The 24,682-nt window shown below is 40.9% G+C and overlaps 2 protein-coding genes and 1 long non-coding RNA gene across 3 annotated transcripts in view; 1 reads left to right on the top strand and 2 right to left on the bottom strand.

Moving 5' to 3' along the window:
- Positions 1-2,820, bottom strand: part of rbm38 (RNA binding motif protein 38) — a 35,048-nt gene extending 32,228 nt beyond the window's left edge. Inside the window, exon 1 of the mRNA XM_067446915.1 lies at positions 2,322-2,820. Within this exon, the coding sequence (XP_067303016.1) occupies positions 2,322-2,531 (210 nt within the window). The 5' untranslated portion in view covers positions 2,532-2,820. The remainder of the gene's footprint in view (positions 1-2,321) is intronic.
- Positions 2,821-15,010: 12,190 nt separating this feature from the next.
- LOC137079413 (uncharacterized) lies at positions 15,011-21,663 on the top strand. The gene is made up of 3 exons (XR_010905501.1): positions 15,011-15,087; positions 18,047-18,230; positions 21,135-21,663. It is a non-coding gene; the product is annotated as an uncharacterized lncRNA (long non-coding RNA).
- A 2,513-nt stretch (positions 21,664-24,176) lies between these two features.
- The window catches only part of spo11 (SPO11 initiator of meiotic double stranded breaks), a 41,302-nt gene continuing 40,796 nt past the window's right edge, over positions 24,177-24,682 (bottom strand). Inside the window, exon 14 of the mRNA XM_067447372.1 lies at positions 24,177-24,610. The gene's annotated coding sequence lies outside the window, so the exon portion shown is untranslated. The remainder of the gene's footprint in view (positions 24,611-24,682) is intronic.

The following is a 24,682-nucleotide window of genomic DNA, read 5'->3' as shown; positions in this document are numbered from 1 at the left end:
TCGACAATACATTTTGGCCCAAAAATATCAAAAACTGCGACTTTATTCAGCATTGTCTTCTCTTCCGCGTTTGTTTTTCAAACCTCAACTAAAGATTCAAACGGTTATGAATCAGCGGATTGATTCGTATCGCCAATGTCACGTGATTTCAGCAGTTTGACACGCGGACCCGAATCCTGAATCATGACCGTTTGATTCTTTATTTGAGGAACGCGGAAGAGAAGACAATGCTGAATAAAGTCGTAGTTTTTGTTATTTTTGGACCAAAATGTATTGTCGACGCTTCAAAAGAGTCTAACTAACCCACTGATGTCTCATATGGACGACTTTGATTGATGTTTTTATTCCCTTTCTGGACATGGACAGTATAGTGTGCATACACTTGCATTCAAAGGACAGAAAGGCCTCGGACTAAATCTAAAATATCTTAAACTGTGTGTGAAGATGAACGGAGGTCTTCCGGGTGTGGAACGACATTAGGGTGAGGAGTTAATGACATACATTTCCTTTTTGGGTGAACTAACCGTTTAAATCATGTGCATCAGGAGAAACAACAAGTGAGTGTAAGGGAAAGATATAGGCCATAAAATATTCAAAATTATTATGAAAATGTTGCCAGTTATTACACGTCTTTTTTTCACTACATGTGGCTCCAAGAACACATTAATATGCAAATTAGATCCAGAATAGACATGACATTGTATGAGAAACCCCATGCAAGGCCATTTTACCCACACATTGCATAAAGTAATGGTATATAAATTAAATCTGTTATCTATTTCATAACATAGTTGAGAATAATCTTTATACAAAGTTTGGTTTAAAAAATCCTGACACCTAAACAATGATTGGTTAATGGAGAAAAGCAAACAAACACTATTGTTTTTGTCTATACACACTCTTAAAAAAATGCTGGGTTAAAAACAACCCAAGTTGGGTTGAAAATGGACAAACCCAGCAACTGAGTCCTGGTGAGTTAAACCAGGTTCAACTGAGTTAAACATATGAGTCCTGGTCTCCACTTACGAGGACATATCATAACATGAATAACACATCATTTCCAAATAAAAGCGACATAATGCATGACAGGGAAAGCCACTCATCTGACGTTATAAATGTGGTCAGATACGCTGAAAGGACGGTCATTAGGGTCACTCAGCAGATAAACCCTTAGACCGGCCTATGCTTTCCACTTACAAAGCTCAAAAGAAGCATTTAAAGGGGACTCTTGACAGAAATCTGAGACCCTGCCTTCAAAAACTTCACCCAAGAGGCTAAGAAGATAATTGATGATTGATTTTAGAAATAATCCACTTATGCTGCCACATGTGACTCTCACCATCACACACACTTGTGGAGCAATGCAATGTAAGAACATATTGTGCTTCTGAAAAGCTCTCAATATCTAAGGATTACATTTAAGATCCTTCAGCACTAAATCGGACTGGGTGGAAAACCATTTAGGCCTATTAAAAAGGGCTCATAATAAGCCCACAGATCATCATTTGTTACTGGGATATGCTTTGCGGCAATTTAGAGCTCAAACGCGCAGTTCATTGAGTTTCTCCTACAGGTCTACGGGGGCTTTTGTTCCGCAAAACTGCAACAAAAGACATGCGCCCAACGGCACGCGACGGTTGCATTGTCACCTGGAGACCGCACGCGCACGAGCGATACATTCTAGTGAAGTTCGAACCAAATCTGCGAATCGGTTCGTTTGGACAGCTCGTGTTAAAAAGAGTCGGTTGAAAGAACAAATTCAGCTTTCATGTAACACCGCGCGCTCGTTATTATGATGCAATTTAAATGCGTGTTGATAAAAAGCGGCCAAGCACAAGTAAAAAAACAAACGAGGTACTGTACTAGTAAAAACTTAACTTCTTGCTTGGCTCATGTTCTTGCTTGACATGTCCTTTAGAGACGTTAAACGGTTCATTGAGTCAGTGAGTAGCCTAAGTTACGTTTGAAACGATTCGACTCATTCAAGAGTCGGTTCGCAACCGCTCAAGCACAACTGATGTCCACAACAGCTCAAATTCTCGTTTATTATTCTTTATTCGATTAAATGGGGTTTCTAAACTTCCATAACAATAACGTACACGGTCGGTATAACACACGCTTGCCCAGTTGTTAAACGTTGCGCGGAGTACATTATCGTTAAAATTTAAGCGAACTGAGCAGCTAAAACCCAACAAAGGCAAAGTGTTGTTCTTCGCGTTCATTTTACAAGCTGTTGAGAGTTAGCCCACACAAACATTCATACCAGCAACAACAAATTATACACGTAGCCTTCTTGCAAAAATATCTATTTATGTACTTACAAAGCCGTATCCTCTGGATTTGCCCGTTTGTCGGTCCGTTATTACCACGGCTTCGTCGATGTCGCCGAAAGTCTCGAAGTATTTTCGGAGCGAAGCGTCCGTCGTGTGATACGGCAGACCGCCGACAAAGATCTTGGTGAAAGTCGTGTCTTTCTGAATACTGGGATACATTGTTTCCAACGTCCCATTCACGAACTGATGTAAAAGCATCGGGCGCGAAATTCAGTGCAGTGTAGAGACGAAACGCGCGGGTTATAAATAACTATAAATAAACATAAATAGCGAACGCTTCTTCAGCTACTCTAACGATGTTTGCGACGGCAGTGAGGTAGATAGTCCTTTGGCTTGGGAAAACAACTGTGGCTCCCGTTGCTCTCCGTCATGTGCCAAACTACTCCACTAGTCCATGACCGGAGAAACAATGACGGCAGCAGGTGACCGACAGACCGACGCACGCTCGCGCTCAACTACAGCAACACACACCAGCGCGCGCGCGCAGCCTCACACACCTTCCTGCCTCCACATCCAATGCGATGCTCATCTCGTCAAACACACTCCTCCTCCTATTCCTGACGCCCATAGACCCTTCCTCTGCCTCACCTTGTTTCTAAACTGCACCTGTCTTTGTTCTGGACCTCTGAAGAAATAGTGGCTTTGCCCTCGAGTCTTCCGGTGTGGGTTTGAAGACAGACTCGTCTTCTTTTTTACAACCTGGCGCATTAGTAACCTGGCTATTTCTTTATGCAATTACCAACAGATAGTGGTCCATTTACATGCGTTAGAACCATACAATCTTTACATGAAAATATTGCTCTAGCATTCTGATGAAAAGAAAAACAAACGACAAATTATAACAAAATCATAATAAAAAATGACATTTCAGATTCAGATCAAAAGCAACTATGCTGATTTTAACATTGGCTTTTTTTTTATTGATGCAATACAAAATAATTTTCATTTAGGCCTACAGAAAAGACATTTTGCTGCATTATTTATTGAAAAGGCTGTCTAAAACAAAACCCAAAAAACATATTGGCCTAAACTTAGGATTTATTTATTTGAAAAACATATAAACAAACTAATTAACTTATGTGATGCATATTCATAAGGTAAACCGGTAATGTTTCTGCGCTCAAAAAAATAAAATAATAATCATGGCATATTTTATTATTAACTATTTGCATCTATTTGATTGTATTTAAATAATCACATTTTAAAAATAAATTTATTCAAATTGCTTAGAGAGACAGAATAAATCTGTTGTGTAAACATTTATTAATTTATAAAGTGTGAACATGATTAAAATATAACTACATGTGGAACAAGCAATATTCAATTAGACGGCAAAAAAAAAAAAAGTTTTATTGATGATAAATATCGAAACCGGGTTATTGTGCATTTCAAACTACAACCCCAAATCAGAAAAAGTTGGGACAGTATGGAATGGGCAAATAAAATAAAAAAGAAGTGATTTCTAAAATTACTTTGACTTGTATTTCAATGCAGACAATATGAACACAAAATATTTCATGTTTTGTCTGGTCAACTTCATGTCATTTGTAAATATGCATCCTTTCCTGTCATTCAGACCTGCAACACATTTCAAAAAAAGTTGGGACAGTAAAGCATTTACCACTTTGTAATGTTGCCATTCCTTTTCACAACACTTAAAAGACGTTTAGGGACTGAAGACACCAAGTGATGAAGTGTTTCAGGTGTAATTTTGTCCCATTCTTCCTGCAAACAAGTCTTAAGGTGGGCAACAGTACGGGGTCTTCGTTGTCGCATTTTGCGCTTCAAAATGCGCCACACATTCTCTATTGGAGACAGGTCGGGACTGCAGGCAGGCCAGTCAAGTACCCGTACCCTCTTCCTCCGCAGCCAGGACTTTGTAATGTGTGCAGAATGTGGTTTTGAAATATGCATGGACGTCCCTGGAAAAGATATCTTCTTGAAGGCAGCATATTATGCTCCAAAATCTCTATGTACCTTTCAGCATTAATGGTGCCTTCACAGAAGTGCAAGTTACCTTTGCCAAGGGCACTGACACAACCCCATACCATGACAGACCCTGGCTTTTGGACTTGTTGCTGGTAACAATCTGGATGATCCTTTTCTTCTTTGGTCCGGAGCACACGGCGTCCATTCCTCCCAAAAAATACTGATTCATCTGACCACAGTACACATTTCCACTGTGTGATGGTCCATCCCAGATGCCTCCGAGCCCAGAGAAGTCGACGGCGCTTCTGGACACTGTTAACATAAGGCTTCCTTTTGGCACAGTACAGTTTTAACTGGCATTTGTGGATGTAACTACGTATTGTGGTACTTGACAAAGGTTTGCCAAAGTAGTCCTGAGCCCATGTGGTGATATCGCTTATAGATGAATGACGATTCTTGATGCAGTGCCGCCTGAGGGATCGGAGATCACGGTTGTTCAGCTTAGGCCAACTTTTTCTGATTTGGGGTTGTAATTCAGTTTATTAGTACTACAAAAATCTGTATGTATGACACAGATATACATCATGTCACGTTTACTAGTTTATGCTAAAACTGTATAATCTAAACTGATGGAAATTTTATATGCATTTTTTTTTTTTTTTGGAGTGACTATTTTAAAATGATCACTAGGGGGAATCTCTCTAAACCGCAGTTAATCGATCATTTGTTTAGTTTATTTGAAGACCATCTCAAAATGGCTAAACATCGGCCTAGGTATAATCAAGCTATAGGTCTGTCAGAAAACTAACAATACGATTTAAATCCACAGTCTTTGCCTGGTTGGTGGCAGGTCGGCCAGTGAGTGTGACGAGGGCTCTGTTTAGGAGCTGATTTGCCAGTGGTCATGCGTCATCCATCTGTGCCAGCAGTGACCGTCCAGCCGTAAGTGAGTGCAGGAAGTGGCCTCAGGTGACCTACTGCCAGCCACAAGAGCCAGCATGCTGACCTGCCACACACACACTTACTAGTTGAAGAAAAAACAACCATTGCACTTTATTACAATGTCCACTTTAGACATTTTCCTAACTATAAGCAACTTTGCAACTACATGTCAACTAACTCTCATTAGAGTATTAGACTGTGTTCTGGTTATAGTTGACATGTAGTTGGAAAGTTATTTATAGCAGAATGTCTGTTGGAGGACCAATAAAATAAAGTGTTAGCAGATATTAAGTTGGGTTAGTTCACCCCCAACCAAAAAAAAAAAATATGTCAATAATTACTTATCCTAATGTCGTTCGACACCCGTCAGACCTCCGTTCATCTTCGGAACACAAATTAAGATTGAAATTTGTGAAATCCGACGTCTTTAGTGCCTTTATGGGTCTTGAGAGAGGAAATGACATTGGTGATAATGAAGGCCTTTCTGAGCCATCGGATCTCAACACTAATATCTTAGCTTTTGTTTTCAATCCTCAAAGATTCAAACGGTTATGAATCAGTGGATTGATTCATGATTCAGATCGCGTGTCAAACTGCTGAAATCACGTGACATTGGCGATCCGAATCATGAATCAATCCGCTGATTCATAACCGTTTGAATCTTTATTTGAGGATTGAAAACAAACGCGGAAGAGAAGACAATGCTGAATAAAGTCGTAATTTTTGATATTTTTGGACCAAAATGTATTTTCGATGCTTCAAGAGACTCTGATTAACCCACTGATGTCTCATATGGACTACTGTGATGATGTTTTTATTCCCTTTCTGGACATGGACAGTATAGTGTGCATACACTTGCATACACTCTCAGACTAAATATAAAACATCTTAAACTGTGTGTGAAGATGAACGGAGGTCTTACGGGTGTGGAACGACATTAGGGTGAGTCATTAATGACATACATTTCCTTTTTGGGTGAACTAACCCTTTAAATGTCAGAAGTAATGTCTTAAAGTGAGTATGTGTTGCCAAAGGTCAGCAGATCATGCAGTAGAGGAGTAATGTGAGCAGAAGGCCTGGTGGAGCTGAGAAGTCTTGAGCTGAGTTTTGAACATACCGTAACCTTGCAAAATGTTTTTTAGTAAGACCAAGAAATAGAGCATAGGGGTTGCTTATTCAGAACAAAGGCATAGTTTGACGACGCCTCGATTTCGCAGAGCTTTTATTATTTTGACGACGCCTCGATTTCGCAGAGCTTTTATTATTTTGCACTCGATGTGTATGTGTGGTAACGCAGCGCTGCTTCTTAGTGTGTTGAAATTTGTGTTATAATGCTACCCATGCGTTTGCTTGGCGACTGCTATGGGACTATGAGCTCGATTCAGGCACAGAACACATAATATATTAAAGCATTTTTGGTGTTTCCATGGTTTCGACATATTAAACCGGAAATCGACGGTAATCGTATGGTGTCATTATAGGCGACACACGGACACGGTCTGTATCCTGGTTAAAAACGCTTTTTTCTCTAGATTTTTTCTCAAACATTCTTGAAAAACATTTGGGATAATTTAAGTACACAAGTCAACAAAATATATAACATTGTTCAAGTGGCTTTTGGATATTTTAATCCAAAAATCGTACATAATGCGCCTTTAAACTAATACTCCAAATACTTCTAGTTACAAAGTTACTTATAGTTAGCAGACTGTCAAAAGTGCACCATCAAAATAAAGTGTTACCAAAACAAGATAACAGATTGTTAATGAATTTTGGTTTGGGAAAATATATAAATATGTATAGATCAAGGTGCACTTTTTTTGTGCTATAGGGACCTATGTGTGTTGTTCCTTAATCTAGGTGACAGTTTTATATGATGCTTGATCAAGGGGTCAAACGACATCAAAGAACTCAACACCAATCTGTCAGTCACTCGCATACTGTCATTTACATTTACAGTGTAGCCTCATGTGGGAACATTAACACCCTTGACACCCTCGGTCACATGAACTACAGCTCTGGCCTGAAGGCTAGTGGGGGAAACGTTTCTCACGCCTGCAGCCAGCAAGTCTGAAGGAGAGAGTGATGAAAGAAAGAGGAAACGTTTGAAGATAGTCGCAGGGAGGACAGATATGAGACGTTAGAACAGTCCCTTTTGACATTTTTGCATTCAGCATCTGTATATGGGTATATTCTTGTCATATCAGGAAGACATTTTTCTTAGCAACTAAAAATAAAAGTACTAAATGTTTAGCTTTTTTTTGGGCCTTTACCATTTTGATTCCTCTATTTTTTTGCATTATTTATATGCTGTTATTGTATTTCTTAATATTTTGAATGAGACATTATTTAAGATAATCCATTTAGAAATGTAATTTTTAGTAATTTAGCTTTTGTAATTTTTTTATTCGTTTTCTACACTGTAAAAAATTATTGTTGTTTTTTGTTGGTTTCACTTAAAAAAGTAAGTAACCTGGTTGCCTTAAAATTGTGAGTTTATTGAAATAAAAAATTTGAGTTGATACAATGAAGGAAATTTGTTTAATAAATAGAAAATCAAAATATTTTTGTATCTGAACCACATAAGAAATTTGATAAATCATGAAAATAGCACTATTTGGTATGTTTCACTGCGTCATCACAAATAAAACACACAATTACCCAATAAGCTTACAAAATCTTTTAATAAAGGTTGTCGAATCTCAAAAAAATTTCATTATATTAACTCACAATTTTAATTTCAATGAACTCAAAATTTTACGGCAACCAGGTAACTTTTTTTTCTAAATATTTTTTTTTACAGTGTAATGATATTTCTATTTGGCTAGTTTTATCTAACTCGAACTCCGTTTTCAGCTTTATTGAACGATCCCTTTGATATGCAGTTTTTAATGTACTTTTTGTGCACTGTGTGTACTTTTGTAGGCTACTTGTCTTGTGTACTTTTTGTATACATCAGATTAAACGTCAAGCACAATGCCAAGTGCCAGTGTCCAACACATCAGTCTAATATGCCACAGCAACAATGGTGCAAGTCACAGCGAGGCGCAGACAGGCTCCACACAGCATTGTGCAGCTTTCAGCCTCTCTCTCTTGCCTGAGCAATTGTGTCTTACAGTCCAGTTGTTTTGGCCTTAACGCTCTTGGCCAGACAGGGTGACAAGTAATTCATATTGAGAGGTTATATGCCCAGTATACAGTAAGGCTTCTGACAAATATGTTGAGAATAACAGAATAGTGAGATGTAAGAGTGACTTTATCAGCACATCTTTGCCAAGTATTAAGGCTTTGGTGTTAGAACATTGATCTATATTTCACACCTCCTCCAGTCTCAAAGACTGTAACGTGCAGATGTTCACACCTCTGAAACCTGAAAGGGATTGAAAGACCCTTTGTCTGCAGACAAACGCCTCTGTCCAATTACTTTAACCTCCAACTTAATAGTACTCCAGAAATCTTCTAATTTATAGGATTGCGGATTTTAAAATAGTGGTTAGTAAGTGTTACGACCCAAAATTTTGGCATCAATCTTGGAGTATGAAGTAGGCATTCTCATTTTGGTTAATTTTCCTGACCGAACAAACAATGCTCATTAATCGATTATTAACGATTAACTGATAAGATTATAATATTGGATTGTCGAGTGTCTGTGACCCGTTAAAAATACTTTTTTTCACACATTCACATGTTTATTTTATCGTGCAAACAGCATACATACAGAACTGCTCAACAAAAGAACCTGGATTCACATTAGCAAATGTTCGCGCACCTCCAGTATTTCTGACAATAGAGAACCATATAAATAAAAAGCATAAAATTAATAGCCCTACACTAAATATTTTCACTTAAAGAATTACCAAATTAAAATGACAAAACGTAAATACATTGAATCCGTTTGAAGCTTTGAATAACCGGAATAGTTTTTCATCAAATAAAAATAGCAGGCCTACCTCAATCCACACCTTGACTGGTTTTTATTTTGTAAAAAGTAACATGTCTACCTTATGAGGGTTAGTCTGGAGCACAGCCTGTTGACCGTTAGACCCGCAGCATAAAGCCTTGTTTATAATTTCGTCTGTCTCCGCAGCGCGAGCGCTTCTGAAGACTATTGGGAGCATTTATACTCGACGTGTTTGCCGTTGAGCTGTTCTTTGAAACAACAGAGAGGCGACTCTGAATAATTGTTCTAAAAACAATCAAGAAACTAGCCTAGAAATATAGACGCACCCTAACGGCAGCAAATCTAATCTGCCGTCTAGCAACTCTCAATACCCTTCTGAGCTGTAAAAGCCAAACTTTGGTCGGGCCAATCACATCGTGTATACAGTCGGTGAGCGGGGCTTAACATAACATCTTGATGTGGGTCTGGCTTGTCAGGCTATCAAGAAACAGCAGCGAGAAGAACATGCGTGACGATGTTTACTTTAGCAAACTTGACAAAAACCACACTACGAAACGCCTTAAACAAGGCTTCAGATGGCACTGCCTGGTGCCCAGGGAATACAGAGATAACGCCTTGCTAGAGCGGCCAGCCTCGGGAAGCGCCTTTCATTAGCTTTCCACCAGTCAAGAGTTTGTTCTACTGCTCTTAATACTATAATAGCAATTAAATAATAGCATATTTGCTATTAACTTAATCGCTATTTCTGTCAAAATGGTCCCTTACAGTAGGCTTCTTCTTTCTCATTAATTCATTTTCTGAAATATGTCTGTGTCGGCACGTGTGTTAACAAATACAGCATATTTTTTATTAACCATGCAGCAAACAAACAAACAAAATCTTGATGGTTAATCGGTCAATATGAGCATCCCTAGTATGAAGGAAAGGTAACATTTACAAACTGAGCTTCAGTACAAGACAGATTTACTGGTACAGTCCTGTCTTATATCCTTGGCCATGTCTTGTAGACTCTTATCTTGATGGATAGTATTGTTCCCGTTGTTCATGTATTCTCACTTTTTGTGTTTAGTTTGTGCCTTTTTTTCCCCATTGTTTACTTCATCTGTTACAATGGCAACTCGTTGCCTTCACCATTCTCTTGTTAGCCCCTTGTTACCTTGTACATTTAGGCCACATCCACACAAAGCCAGAGCTTTCCCTATTCGATCTTTATATTTCCTTGTCTCAAGAATAGTAGTGGTTTCCACTACAGCTCCTCCCAAAATTGTGGTGTTCGCTACAGCTCCTTCCGAGATTGTGGTGTCCGCTACAGCTTCTCCCGAGATTGTGGTGTCCAATACAGCTCCTCCCGAGATTGTGGTGTCCAATACAGCTCCTCCCGAGATTGTAATGTCCACTACATCTCCTCCCGAGTGGTGTCCGCTACAGCTCCTACCGAGATTGATGTGTCCAATACAGCTCCTCCCGAGATTGTAATGTCCACTACATCTCCTCCCAAGTGGTGTCCGCTACAGCTCCTCCCGAGATTGTGGTGTCCGCTACAGCTCCTCCCGAGATTGTGGTGTCCGCTACAGCTCCTCTCTAGTGGTGTTCGCTACAGATCCTCCTAAAATTGTGGTGTCCAATACAGCTCCTCTCGAGTGGTGTCCGCTACAGCTCCTCCTGAGATTGTGGTGTCCGCTACAGCTCCTCCTGAGGTTATGGTGTCCGCTACAGCTCATCCCGAGATTGTGGTGTCCGCTACAGCTCCTCCCGAGATTGTGGTGTCCGCTACAGCTTCCCCCGGGATTGTGGTGTCCGCTACAGCTCCTCCCGAGATTGTGGTGTCCGCTACAGCTCCTCCCGAGATTGTGGTGTCCGCTACAGCTCCTCCTGAGATTGTGGTGTCCGCTACAGCTCCTCCTGAGATTGTAGTATCCGCTACAGCTCCTCCTGAGATTGTAGTATCCGCTACAGCTCCTCCCAAAGTGGTGTCCGCTACAGGTCCTCCCGAGATTGTAGTGTCCGCTACAGCTCCTCCCGAGATTGTAGTGTCCGCTATAGCTCCTCCCAAGTGGTGTCCGCTACAGGTCCTCCCGAGATTGTAGTGTCCGCTACAGGTCCTCCCGAAATTGTAGTGTCCGCTATAGCTCCTCCCGAGATTGTGGTGTCCGCTACAGCTCCTCCCGAGATTGTGGTGTCCGCTACAGCTCCTCCTGAGATTGTAGTATCCGCTACAGCTCCTCCCAAGTGGTGTCCGCTACAGGTCCTCCCGAGATTGTAGTGTCCGCTACAGCTCCTCCCGAGATGTAGTGTCCGCTACAGGTCCTCCCGAGATTGTAGTGTCCGCTATAGCTCCTCCCAAGTGGTGTCCGCTACAGGTCCTCCCGAGATTGTAGTGTCCGCTACAGGTCCTCCCGAGATTGTAGTGTCCGCTATAGCTCCTCCTGAGATTATAGTGTCCGCTATAGCTCCTCCTGAGATTGTGGTGTCCGCTACAGCTCCTCCCAAGTGATGTCCGCTACAGCTCCTCCCGAGATTGTAGTGTCCGCTACAGCTCCTCCCGAGATTGTGGTGTCCGCTACAGCTCCTCTCGAGATTGTGGTGTCCGCAACAGCTCCTCTCGAGATTGTGGTGTCCGCTACAGCTCCTCTCGAGATTGTGGTGTCTGCTACAGCTCCTCTCGAGATTGTGGTGTCCGCAACAGCTCCTCTCGAGATTGTGGTGTCCGCTACAGCTCCTCTCGAGATTGTGGTGTCTGCTACAGCTCCTCCCGAGATTGTGGTGTCCGCTACAGCTCCTCCCAAGTGGTGTCCGCTACAGCTCCTCCCAAGTGGTGTCCGCAATAGCTCCTCCCGAGATTGTGATGTCCGATACAGCTCTTCTCGAGATTATGGTGTCCGCTACAGCTCCTCCCAAGATTGGGGTGTCCGCAACAGCTCCTCCCGAGATTGTGATGTCCGATACAGCTCTTCTCGAGATTATGGTGTCCGCTACAGCTCCTCCCAAGATTGGGGTGTCCAATACAGTTCCTCCCGAGGTTATGGTGTCCACTACAGTTCCACCCGAGGTTATGGTGTCCGCTACAGTTCCTTCCGAGATTGTGGTGTCTGCTACAGCTCCTCCCGAGATTGTGGTGTCCGCTACAGCTCCTCCCAAGTGGTGTCCGCTACAGCTCCTCCCGAGATTGTGATGTCCGCTACAGCTCCTCCCGAGATTGTGGTGTCGGCTACAGCTCCTCCCAAGTGGTGTCCGCAACAGCTCCTCCCGAGATTGTGATGTCCGATACAGCTCTTCTCGAGATTATGGTGTCCGCTACAGCTCTTCTCGAGATTATGGTGTCCGCTACAGCTCCTCCCAAGATTGGGGTGTCCAATACAGCTCCTCCCGAGGTTATGGTGTCCGCTACAGTTCCTCCCGAGGTTATGGTGTCCGCTACAGTTCCACCCGAGGTTATGGTGTCCGCTACAGTTCCTTCCGAGATTGTGGTGTCCAATACAGCTCCTCTCAAAATTATGGTGTCCGCTACAGTTCCTCCCGAGATTGTGGTGTCCGCTACAGTTCCTTCCGAGATTGTGGTGTCCAATACAGCTCCTCCCGAGGTTATGGTGTCCGCTACAGTTCCTCCCGAGGTTATGGTGTCCGCTACAGTTCCTCCCGAGGTTATGGTGTCCGCTACAGTTCCTCCCGAGGTTATGGTGTCCGCTACAGTTCCACCCGAGATTGTGGTGTCCGCTACAGTTCCACCCGAGGTTATGGTGTCCGCTACAGTTCCTTCCGAGATTGTGGTGTCCAATACAGCTCCTCTCAAGATTATGGTGTCCGCTACAGTTCCTCCCGAGATTGTGGTGTCCGCTACAGTTCCTTCCGAGATTGTGGTGTCCGCTACAGTTCCTCCCGAGATTGTGGTGTCCAATACAGCTCCTTCCGAGATTGTGGTGTCCAATACAGCTCCTCTCAAAATTATGGTGTCCGCTACAGTTCCTTCCGAGATTGTGGTGTCCAATACAGCTCCTCTCAAGATTATGGTGTCCGCTACAGTTCCTCCCGAGATTGTGGTGTCCGCTACAGTTCCTTCCGAGATTGTGGTGTCCGCTACAGTTCCTCCCGAGATTGTGGTGTCCGCTACAGTTCCTCCAGAGATTGTGGTGTCCAATACAGCTCCTCCCGGGTGGTGTCCGCTACAGCTCCCCCCGTGATTGTGGTGTCCAATACAGCTCCTCCCGGGTGGTGTCCGGCGCTACAGCTCCTCATGAGGTAGTGACATCCCTTCCTAAACCCTTTGCCTGTCCTGTTATGGCCAAGAAGGCTGTCTCTGAATTCTTTGACTGCCATGTCAGCCCAAATTCACCCAAGACAAGTGAGCAAAGTACATGGACACACAACACATTCAAAACTCAACGCAACCACTTATAAAGAAATTTCACCTGTCAACTTAATCATGCTGTCGCTGGTCCAAAAGATTCCTGATTATCAGATTGTTATAAACAGTAATAGGCAACACTTTATATTACAGTGTAATTTTTTGTTACATGAGGTTACTATAACGTTTGACTTGTGCACATTGTTTGTATAAAGTGTCATTTATTTCTTTAATCACATCACAATGAGGAAGTTTTCAGGCCACTGATGTCATCTGACCTCAACGTCTGAAAATGAGTCAAATAACAATATTAAAGACAAAAGACGATGCATGTCTTTACATTTACAAGCATTTCATAAGTCTGACATACTGCATAACATTTCAGAATCTACTTTTCTGAAATGGTACCTTTTAGTTTTTGCTGAGTATAAGAGTTGGCTTTTTTAAGGCACATAGTAAGATATAGTGAGGATATGAAACTCATACATGAGTTGTAAAACTCCTGAATTTCAATCAAAGGCCCAAACTGAGCAAAAATATGCAATTTGCTGCAGTTGCTGATATTTATATAGCAAATGTATTGTAAATCAATAAGGTCTTTATAACAGTATAGATACTTTCATAAAATGCATATAAATATCAATTATTACTCTATATCTCTCAATGTCTCCTAAAAGATATTTTACTTGCTAACAAAGTCTAAATGATCAATCACATGTAAGAAGGCATGTGGATTGTGTATAGCGTTTTCAGTAAAAACTGATTAGGTTGAGTTTGAGACATTTGAAATCAAATATGATCCTGTAGTAGACATTATTTTGTAGCGAGTTTCTCTGACAGCACACACGTCAGTTTTAAGGCTGGGTGTCCTGTAAAAAGCACAGTCAGGGCTTCAGAGATACCAAATGTTTGGAGGTTTCACCCAAAGACAACTTCTTCTTCTTTGTCTTTAACAATGACTGACATTAGTGATTCAATTTAGCACATTGATATTTTTTTCTTCAAATTGCTTGTTATAAATCAATATCTCAGGAAAATGTTTTGGGGTTTATAATCAAAATATGATTTTGATACAAAACACGGCACCAGGACTTAAATCATGTTTATCAGGCATTTATCAGGAGACACAACAAGTGAGTAGGGATATATATATGTCTTTTTTCACTACATGTGGCTCCAAGAACACATAAATATGCAAATTGGATCCAGTATAGACATGAAATTTAATGGGAGGCCATTTTACCCACATATTGCATAAAGTAATGGTATATAAATTATTTCCATTATATCTTTCATAACATAGTTGAGAATAATATTTATACAATGTTTGGTTAAAAAAATACTGAAATCACAAAAATTGGTGAATGAAAAAAGCCACATCTTTTCATTTAGCCATTTGTTTCTTATGCTCTAAACAGTGTAATGACAAAAAAATTGCTAAATTTAAAAAACAACCTGTCTCAAGAGGATATAGGCCTACAAGTTAAACTTGTTTTCTGAATAAATGGCGCCCCCTCATGCTAAATCAGCGTCATTACATTCATGACCTTATGATGCACAGGTCGGACGACTGACTGTCAACAAACAAGCGCTGCAGCGACTCATTTAAAATGAACAAACCACCCGTTTGGCCATTACATGTAAGAATCCAGTTTTTCTCAATTGCATTGGCACATTTTTCGAAACATTATCTAAACGGTACCTAGGTGTAATTGGCATTAATGTTCGCTGGAATATCAGTCTATGTTTGCAGAATGTAGTAACTTACCCAAAACATTTAATTCATTCTTCAAACTCTATTTTTGTGTCGTAAATTGCTGGGTTTTTGTCATCTCGTGAGCTACGTTGTACGATTTTGGAATCGGTTTGGGAATCCTGAAAGATTCTTCTAATCATAAGCCAAAAATCTTTTGATCGCTAATTTGACATGATCGCCAACAGCCGATTAATGATTATTGAAATCAAATTTTACCTCAGATGAAAATTCTGCCAGTGTCAGAAGTTTTGATGCACAGTCCTGTGCGACAAATTATTACTTGATCTACACACAACTTTGCTTTTTTCAGGCTTAAATGCCTACTATTCTTCTTGTTGTGTGCGTAGGGCAAAAAGGCTCCCGAAATGAACCGATTTGTACAGTTGTGTCTTTCTTTTAGCTGCGTTTACAGTTTTGGCACGATTCTGTCACTGACTTGAGTTTATAAAGCGCGAGGAGGAAGGCGGGTCCACCTTCTTCTGGAGCCAATCAAATGAGCTGCTCACTTACTCTCGATTTACTCTTATCTGATTGGTTTAAGAAAACCCTCAGTACCCTCAGTTTTCAATTCATCACCCCTTTAAATGAATGGCCGCAACAATACAATATTTGTGAATATGGCATATGTATGTGCATATTGTGAGTTTGTGTTTGAGCATGTCTGTATGTGCACATTCATATAGGTGTGTGTGTGTGTGTGAGCATTAGACTGGGGCTAAAATTCGCCTCTTGCAAACCCAGCCCAACCGGCCCATGAGTTTCCTGTGAATGTTTTTGCTGGAGTTGGGGCCTTAAATTTGAGCAAATAAATAAAACTATGGCAGGGACAAATAATTATGAATATTATCAAATTTACTGCAAATGCAGATAAACTTAATATTGCACGTTTGTCACACATAAATGCACTTGACAGTAAAGCACTGATTTTGAGCAAGGATGCAGTAAATATATAGCCTGACAACCCAGAACCACATCAAGATGTTTTTTTGTCAAGATGTTTGTCAATCTGAGGGGCGGATAAACGGCTGTCTGTCAAACTCCCTCTGCACGCGATAGGATAGCGCTACACCAACCAGAGCAACGACGGTGAAGCAGAGCTTGTTGACAGATTAAACATTCGCCGTATCCGGTCGGCAAAACTCTGAACACATCTTCCCTTCTTAAGAATGACTTCAGTGCCGTTCTTTGTTCTTTTCTCAGAGAAAAGCTTAACTCCAAGTCTTCCAGAGTCGCGGCCAAAACTGATTCGAAAGACCGCCGTTCGCCAGTTTCTGTGTTTACTAGAAACACGCAAACGCAACTCGGCCGTCATTATGGCCCCGCCCACCGACTTTATACACGATGTGATTGGCCCGACCAAAGTTAGGCGAATACAGCTCAGAAGGGTACTGAGAGTTGCTAGATGACACTCGCAGGCAGATTAGATTTGCTGCCGCTAGGATGCGCCTAGATTTCTAGGCTAGTAAATGTACTGCTTTTAAATAAATACTATCAACATTTACTCAATCTCATGTCCTTCCAAACCTGTATAACTTTCTCTCTTCCCTGAAACACAAAAGAAGATATTTGGAAGAATGCTGGAAACCAAGCCATTTTGTTTAGGCTACCATTGAATATTATATGGACAAAAAACAGACTTACATTTTTAATTTTTTATGTTACACAGAAATAAAATCATTTAGGTTTGCAATGACATTAGGATGAGTAAATGGTCACATTGGGTTGAACTACCCCTTTAAAAACAAGCATATTTTTCACGAGTAAACAGCTAATTTATGTAAGACAATGATCTTTCAAGAGGTTCTCATGAAAATAACATTTAGTTAAATGTCATTAGATATATTAAAAAGCTTTGTCCTTAATTTGTGGGATCCAGGCTTTAAAGCAATTTTATTGCATTATAATGACATTTTAACTGAGTTTAACTCTAGGCCAATTTCATTTAACTATAAGAGCATGGTAGTCGCAGGTAAAACCATGCTCCTCATATTCTAAAATATATAAACCATATATAATAAACTATTGAATTTGTAATTAAAAATATTGTAAATACATGTAGAAAATACGAAAACAGCCTCTAGGTATAAAAGTGATTTTTTCCCCCGCAATATTAATGTAAGTAATAATAGCAATTTTTTTAATAAATAAGTTTCTTCCAAAACACCATATTTCCTCACTGTTAGCTGCGAGGTTGTGCATTGTGGCTTTGCTAAAGTGACATGTTTGTAGTGTAAACTATTGCAGTTTTCCACTTTACCTCGTCATGCATTTTAAATAGGTTACTCGCGGTTGTTTCCAGCTAGATTCACCACAGAACCTGTAATGTTCCCATTTCACTCGATTATATAAAACAAAATTCGGAGTCAAAAAAGGTCAAAATTCGGAGTTCATCACTTTATAGAGCAGCAGAAACGCAGCATACGTTCGTCAGCGGCTGCGAGTGCTGATATTCAGTTTGCAGTTCCATGCGGCATGCGCTCAAATAATCATCATTTTTTTTAAACTTGTATCAAAGTGCGTCAGCCCATCGGGAAAATGCCCCGTATGCCAGATTACCAGTCCAGCCCTGGTGTGAGCGAGAGCAGATTAACATAAACATAGGCATTATGTAGAAGTATTAAAATAACATAAATGCTCTTAGTTGTATGTAAGTGAATGATTGTTTTACAACTCGTGTTACAACCTCGCCCGCCACTGTCACTCATTGTTTATCTGTATTAGCATGGGGCTTTGAAATTAACACGAGGTCGAGGCACCATTCTTTACTAGAGAAACTACACTTTAACCTGATATAACTCATACAACAATATTATCTGTTTGTTGTTTTTACTTTCTTACCTCAGAATTAGATTGTCTGCTGTAGCTTCAGGAGAGATCGCACCACAGACTGGAAAACCTCCATGTGGGATCGTAAAGTAAGCCAGAGGGAACTGATTCATGGAATTGGCGGTGTTACAACGATACCCAGTCTCCCCTACTATACAAGAATGTCAGTTTTGTCTATAGCTACAACAGTGTTGACAGAAGGTAAACATTTACTGGGAACAGTCAATAATGTAGGACACAAAAAAGATAACCAACATTTGTATTTATACAGTAAATTTATCGAAAACTGAAATTTGTGGCAGGGTGAAGCAGATGCTTGAGGTTGTCACTACAGGTCAACATTTAATATACAAGATGCCAAATGGCCCCAACACTCGACATAACATCAACACTCAACACAGGAAAAAAAAACACACAGAAGCAACATCAATTTTAAAATGTTTTATTTAGCATATTACTAGTTATTTATTTTTCAAAAGTAGCATATTTATTATATTATTATTTACATGTATTATTAAAATTGTATTATAATAGCCTGAGGTGTCAAAAGTTACCCTAAACAAATTGCAGGGAGTTTAAAATTCGGTTGCTAGAATCCTCACAAGGACTTTGATGAGATCATATCACTCCTGTTTTGGAGTCTTTGCTTTGGCTCCCGGTTAGGTTTAGGGTCGGCGTTACATGAGTTGGCATTGAGCTTTTAATTCCCTATACTCCGACGCGTAACCTCCGTTCATCAAGTTTTTCATTAACCGTTAACCGAGGCCCTTAGCGGTTAATACTCGGTTAAAGGACAACTCCGGTGAGAAATGCCCCTAGGGGTAATTAACAGATGGTTTCCGAGTAGATCCTTCTCTGGGATGAGTTTTCTTGAAAATCGAATGTAAAGAGTTTTATCTCTAAGAACAGATTAGCTTATAACGCTTGTCTATGGGGCACAGAGTAGTGAAATTAAATCGCTACTTAATACCACTAACAAGGCTCAAAATAGCCCCACACTAACACGGTAGCATAATGAGGGTCCCTACATGCAGACCGAAGCATTGAGAACTTTGTAAGAGTACAAACAGTTTAATAAGAAGATACGTTGTAAACATAGTGCCTTACGCGTTCACGGACAGGCACCATCTCGAAAAACAGTCTTGATGAATCGATCTACGAGCGCTGTTCTAAGTGAGCTGGCTGTCTGTAAACACATCATGTCTATAAAGTGTCTTCTTATTAAACTGTTTGTACTCTTACAAAGTTCTCAATGCTTCGGTTTGCATGTAGGGACCCTCATTATGCTACTGTGTTAGTGTGAGGCTATTTTGAGCCTTGTTAGTGGTATTAACTAGCCATTTAATTTCACTACTGTGTGCCCCATAGACTAGAGTTATAAGCTAATCTGTTCTTAGAGATAAAACTCTTTTCATTCGATTTCCATGAAAACGCATCCCAGAGAACGATCCACTCTGTAACCATCTGTTAATTACCCCTAGGGGCATTTCTCACCAGAGTTGTCCTTTAACCATAGTGTGCGCCAGGGTTATTATTTTTAGTTTATTAATTTGACGACCACCATCTCCGTAGTGAACGCGCCTATAGAGAGAAATGCACATCTTGGATTACATAATCAGAGAGTAGCCTATTTCTTTTCGTTTTAAATTGTTAAGACACTTCAAGCTTTTTCGGCAGAGAGTTCAAGCATCTGTGGACTCGTCCCTTCAGCTCTGGCCATCTTGCTTTCAGTCCGCGATTAGCTTTTTTGTTTTCTTCATTACAGTTAAAGTAACGTCTGCTTTTCTCTAGTCCCTCACAAGTTTCTCACTTCAAACTTTCTTTCTTCTGATCCGTTATGCACAGCGCGCGCGGCTCCCGCTCTGCTTCTGCCCTAATGCGACTTTTAGTCCAGTGCGACTTATGATATTTTCCTCTTCATGACGCATTTTTTGACTGATGCGACTCATACTCCGGAGCGACTTACAGCCTGAAAAATGCGGTGAGCACTGCATTGCAATACTTACATTTTGCCCCATCACTCTCATTTTTAAAGTGCTCCCACGCTTTGCCCGCTTAGAAAGCTGGTCTTCTTGTGGATATTACAAATGTCTGGGAGCGCTCTGGCAGTTTCTAGGGGTGCAAAAATATACTACAACTAAATTCAAAGCACTACATAGACGCCACTTAACCGAGCAAAATGTTTCACTCGGTTCCGCAATTTTTAACGGTTAATCGGTTAACCATGGACACCCCTACTCAATAGCTCCAAAATTATGGCGTTCCTTTCCGATTGAGATAAGGCAAGCTCAATCACTCTCGTCTTAAAACTGATTTTTATAGGGTAGCTTTTTTTTAAAGGTCCTGTTCTTCGCGTGTTTTCGAAGCTTTATGTTTACAGTGTGCAATATAACATGAGTACACAATTGACTTATCTGTACAGCGCTGTTTCCTCGGTCCTAAAAACGGCCTGAGGATTTCCTTGTTCTATGAAGTCCCTCCTTCAGAAATACGTAACGAGTTCTGATTGGGCCAGCGCTTCCCGTGTTGTGATTGGACAGCAGCTTAGCGACTTTGCCCCGTAATTGTCCCGCCTCTTACCATAACAAGCACTCTTCTCCACGTGAGAGAGCAACGAGACCACGCCCCCTGTTTTGCGTGTTCTTGTGGGCGGAGGGTTAGTCAACAAGCGGTTCTGGTGACGTCATTCCTGAAGGAAGTGCAGGGCTGTAGTCCAAACCGGCCGTTCGCTGTAGGCTTTGGAAGGGAACTTCTGTTAAATAAAATATTTCGCTTGGCATTGAACTTTGAGCTTTATAATTTTACAGGTATTATTTATGCTCTAACAGCAACATTTCACACTAACTAAAGTTTGAAAGATGGAATCGCGAAGAACGGGACCTTTACACATTTGTATCAATTTTATCTGTTTTGATTGCACATTCTTTTACTCGTATTAATTTTCCTCTTTTGTGTATTTGTTTTGTCCGTTTCTGTAAAGCGCTTTGGGATGTACATTAAAAGGCGATATAGAAACTAAAGATTTAATATTTATCATTTTAGTTGTAATTTTAATACTTTCTATCATAATGTATTCTTATTACTATTGTTTGTCACTCATCACAGCACGGGCAGATGTCGGCCTCCTTCCAGCTCCACCAAGCGGTCTGAGAACTGAGAAGCCTCTGATGCTGATCCTCTGTGAGGTCGAAACCCCAAGAGGACCAGCACCAAACCCCCCCCAGACAACCGGTTCACACTGGCCCTCAGCACAACAGCTCCCGAACGCGAGTCAGCCATCCCGCGAGAAGCTGCGCTGAACCCCATCCGTCACCCACCATGGAAGCTTCACTGTTGATCTTCACTGCTGTGAGAGAAATAAAGCAGCGTCTCGCTGTGGTAAGAGTGCTTCACTTGGGCGAAGAGTGGGTGCGAGTGTCACCCCACCTGACGCCGCGGGTCATTCCCATACATATGGTGCAGAGGGACACACACACCACCAACACCGTCCCACACAGACATCCCGCGAGAGGCTGAACACAGAGGCCCGTCACCTGCCACAGAGGTGCTTCATCCAGCTCTGTGATGAGTGAAGCTGCCAAATATTATTAAGGGCACATCCATCCATCCATATGTCTAGCCCATCCATCGCATACTTGTGCATGAGATACGTTTAATTTTTAAAAAAGCAACATTTTGAACAAATTTTTTCTCAAAATGTTGCTTTTTTATAAATTAAACGTATCCATTTTCCAAGTGTTGATAAAAAAGAATGCATAAAGCTAGAATAAAACTTTTTTGTTGTTTAAAAGAAGAGGGTCAGCTCTTTCTTTTGATATATTACATGCTCAGATATATTAATTAAACTAAATATTCAATGTGCCCTATTACATTTTGAAAATGGTCAAGAACCATGGCAGTGGCTGGCAACATAAGCTCATACACTACACAGTTCAGTACATAGCGCATAAGTGCATAGGACATGTTAGCATGCAATATGCTTAAATATGCAATTTTTGCAATTTGTAGATTTTTTTCCCCTTCCATTTTCTACTCACCACACCTCACGAGAGGAGCCGACCTCCTTCCAACAATCCCGCGCGAATCTGAACACACAGAGGCCCATCAGTCACCAGCGATTAAATCACGAATATCGCCCGCGGGATCACGTTCTGTGCTCTCAACGATAGTTTCCGCGGCGCTCAGTCGGTTGCGTTTCGCTCGTGGCGGAGAGAGGAGGAACTCGCGACGAGTCGACTACAGCGAGCACAGATTATATAGCAGTCCGGCGCGTGACGTCACAGAGGATAGTAGAAGAACACGCGTCACACGCATCACTGCTCATTTAATATTCATAAATAGCCTACGTATCTCGCGAATGTTGATTGGATGAAGAGAACGGCATCTTTTAAACAGCTCTGAGAGCTGTGCTGGGGTCCGTTGTCGTAGCAACAGATCCGCGATCAAACCTGCTAGCGAGCTGCTTATTTCATGTAAACAGGACTAGACTGCATCTGTCCCAGCCACTGCTACTTTATTACAAGAATGCCTTACTGGACCTGGGTTAATAATAACTTTAAATAATAATAATATAAACGTTTATTTTGAAATTAATATTATAATCTTGTGTAAAAGGTGCGTATAATACTTGATTGAGATATTTATTTGGGATGGAATTATTACTTTATAATTATATTGGAGGTTTACACACGTTGTGCAGCTAATCTGTGTCGGGCATCAATTTGAGTGATGACGGATATTATGGGATGGCTTTATGCAGCGCAAGAGATGCAGATAATTTGATCTCGACTGTTAAACTTAAGGGGGGTCAAAAAGGGCACTTTAACTTTAAAGTCCTCATGAAATCAAATCGATCTATTTACTTTGTTAGCACATATTACAGGTCTTATAGGGTGAATAATTAATCTGTGCAAGTCAATCAATACACAGAAAAAAAATTTGTTTGCTGTAGTAATCTTTAATCAGAATCTGAAGTTACTTAACGGTCTGAAAATGTCGTTCCTTCTCAGGTGATGTCAGTTGGCTTGCGGTTTAAAATGCGTAACCACTCTCCTCTACCGTTCGTCTGCTATGAGAGAGAGAGATGGAGAGGAGGAGCGCTGAGGTAAAAACTCTGCCCTCTGTTCAATATTCTGTTTCACTTGGAAATACAGAGCACTGAAGAAAACTCACTCGCTACTTCCGGTTCAGTATGACTTTAAAAGGACTTTTTTCACTTTCCAAATCCTATCTGTACAGTCGATACGGCTAATTTTGCCCTTCATGACAACTGTGTGGGGCAATTTTTTTATAACTAATTTGTTTGCATCAGGGGTCCCCAGACTCGGTCATGTAGGGCCGCTGTCCGGCAGAGTTTTGCTCCAACTCCAATCAAACACACCTGAAGCAGCTAAACAATGTCTTACTAGGGCCTATAAAGGCATTGATTAGCTGTTTCAGGTGTGTTTGATTGGGGTTGGAGCTGAACTCTGCAGGACAGCGGCCCTCCAGGACCGAGTTTGGGAACCCCTGGTTTACATTATATAAAGCCTTAAAGTTCTGCATAATTAAGGGCGTGGCCACTTTGATTGACAGGTGGATTGCCGTTTGTCCGCTGTCTGTTAGTAATCATGTCACCTCAGCTCCGCCCACGTCCCGCCTCTTTGCCCATTTTCTGTTATCCAGGCGATGATGTGCTGCCAAGATGGCGACGGCCAGCTCGTCTCTACTTTACACTTTAGAGCGGCTCTTCAGAATCCTATGGGTGACGTCACTACGTCCATGTTTTTTACAGTCTATGATGAATACCTGTTGGCTCACTCTGTTCTTCTTACGAGTAAAAACACGGATTGTTTTCTTGTGTTTATGTGGTGGCTGTTGTCACGGAAAAGGTAAACACTGTATAAGCCATGCTAGTGCAAATAATGATTTTTCAAATGAGCTGAAACGGATGTAAAGATGTTTCTGCCTTCATTTGTGCATTAAACTACAGGTATAACAATCTCTTTTTGCTATGCCTGTGATCTTTAAACAGATATTCACGGTCTCCCTCTTTCATTCCACACTTTATTCACATCATCAAACCTGAGCTGGGAACTGGATATCATAACTTGCCACAACCAATATAGAACTTGTTTATTTTTTTTAATGTAACCATATGTATATACACAACATATGTAGGCTAAATATGAAAAATATAAGGAAATATGTTTCTAATACAATGTAAACAGAAGAATACATACACACACTAACATAAACATAAGGGCCAGGTTGTATTATAAATGTATGTGTTTTCAACTAAGCAAAAAGCTAATGTAATACTTTGAATTAATCAAAAGTTCTGTAGGCCTTTTGAGAAATGAAGCGATAACCTTTAAAAGTGTAGCCTATAAAACATGGCAAGGGTTGTAGTTCCTCTGCCATGCCAGTTCACAGGCATATAGCTACTGATCTATATGATGACTTATTTCTAACATAATCATTTATATAGATCAGCGCATATGTCTCAAAAGGGCCAGCCGGTCGTCATGGTAACACAGGGTCTTCTCATATGCACATCAGTCTAAGAGGGCTGGTCAGAACCTCGTAACGCAGGGCATTTCCTGGAATAAAGAAACACTGTCAAATCAGATATGGGGCAATACAGTCTTGTATTAACAGTTAAAGGTAGGGTA

The sequence above is a fragment of the Pseudorasbora parva genome, chromosome 6 (assembly GCF_024679245.1).
Source record: "Pseudorasbora parva isolate DD20220531a chromosome 6, ASM2467924v1, whole genome shotgun sequence".
Classification (NCBI taxonomy): domain Eukaryota; kingdom Metazoa; phylum Chordata; class Actinopteri; order Cypriniformes; family Gobionidae; genus Pseudorasbora; species Pseudorasbora parva.
Note: the sequence above shows the minus strand (reverse complement) of the source record. Positions and strands in the feature narration are given on the sequence as shown.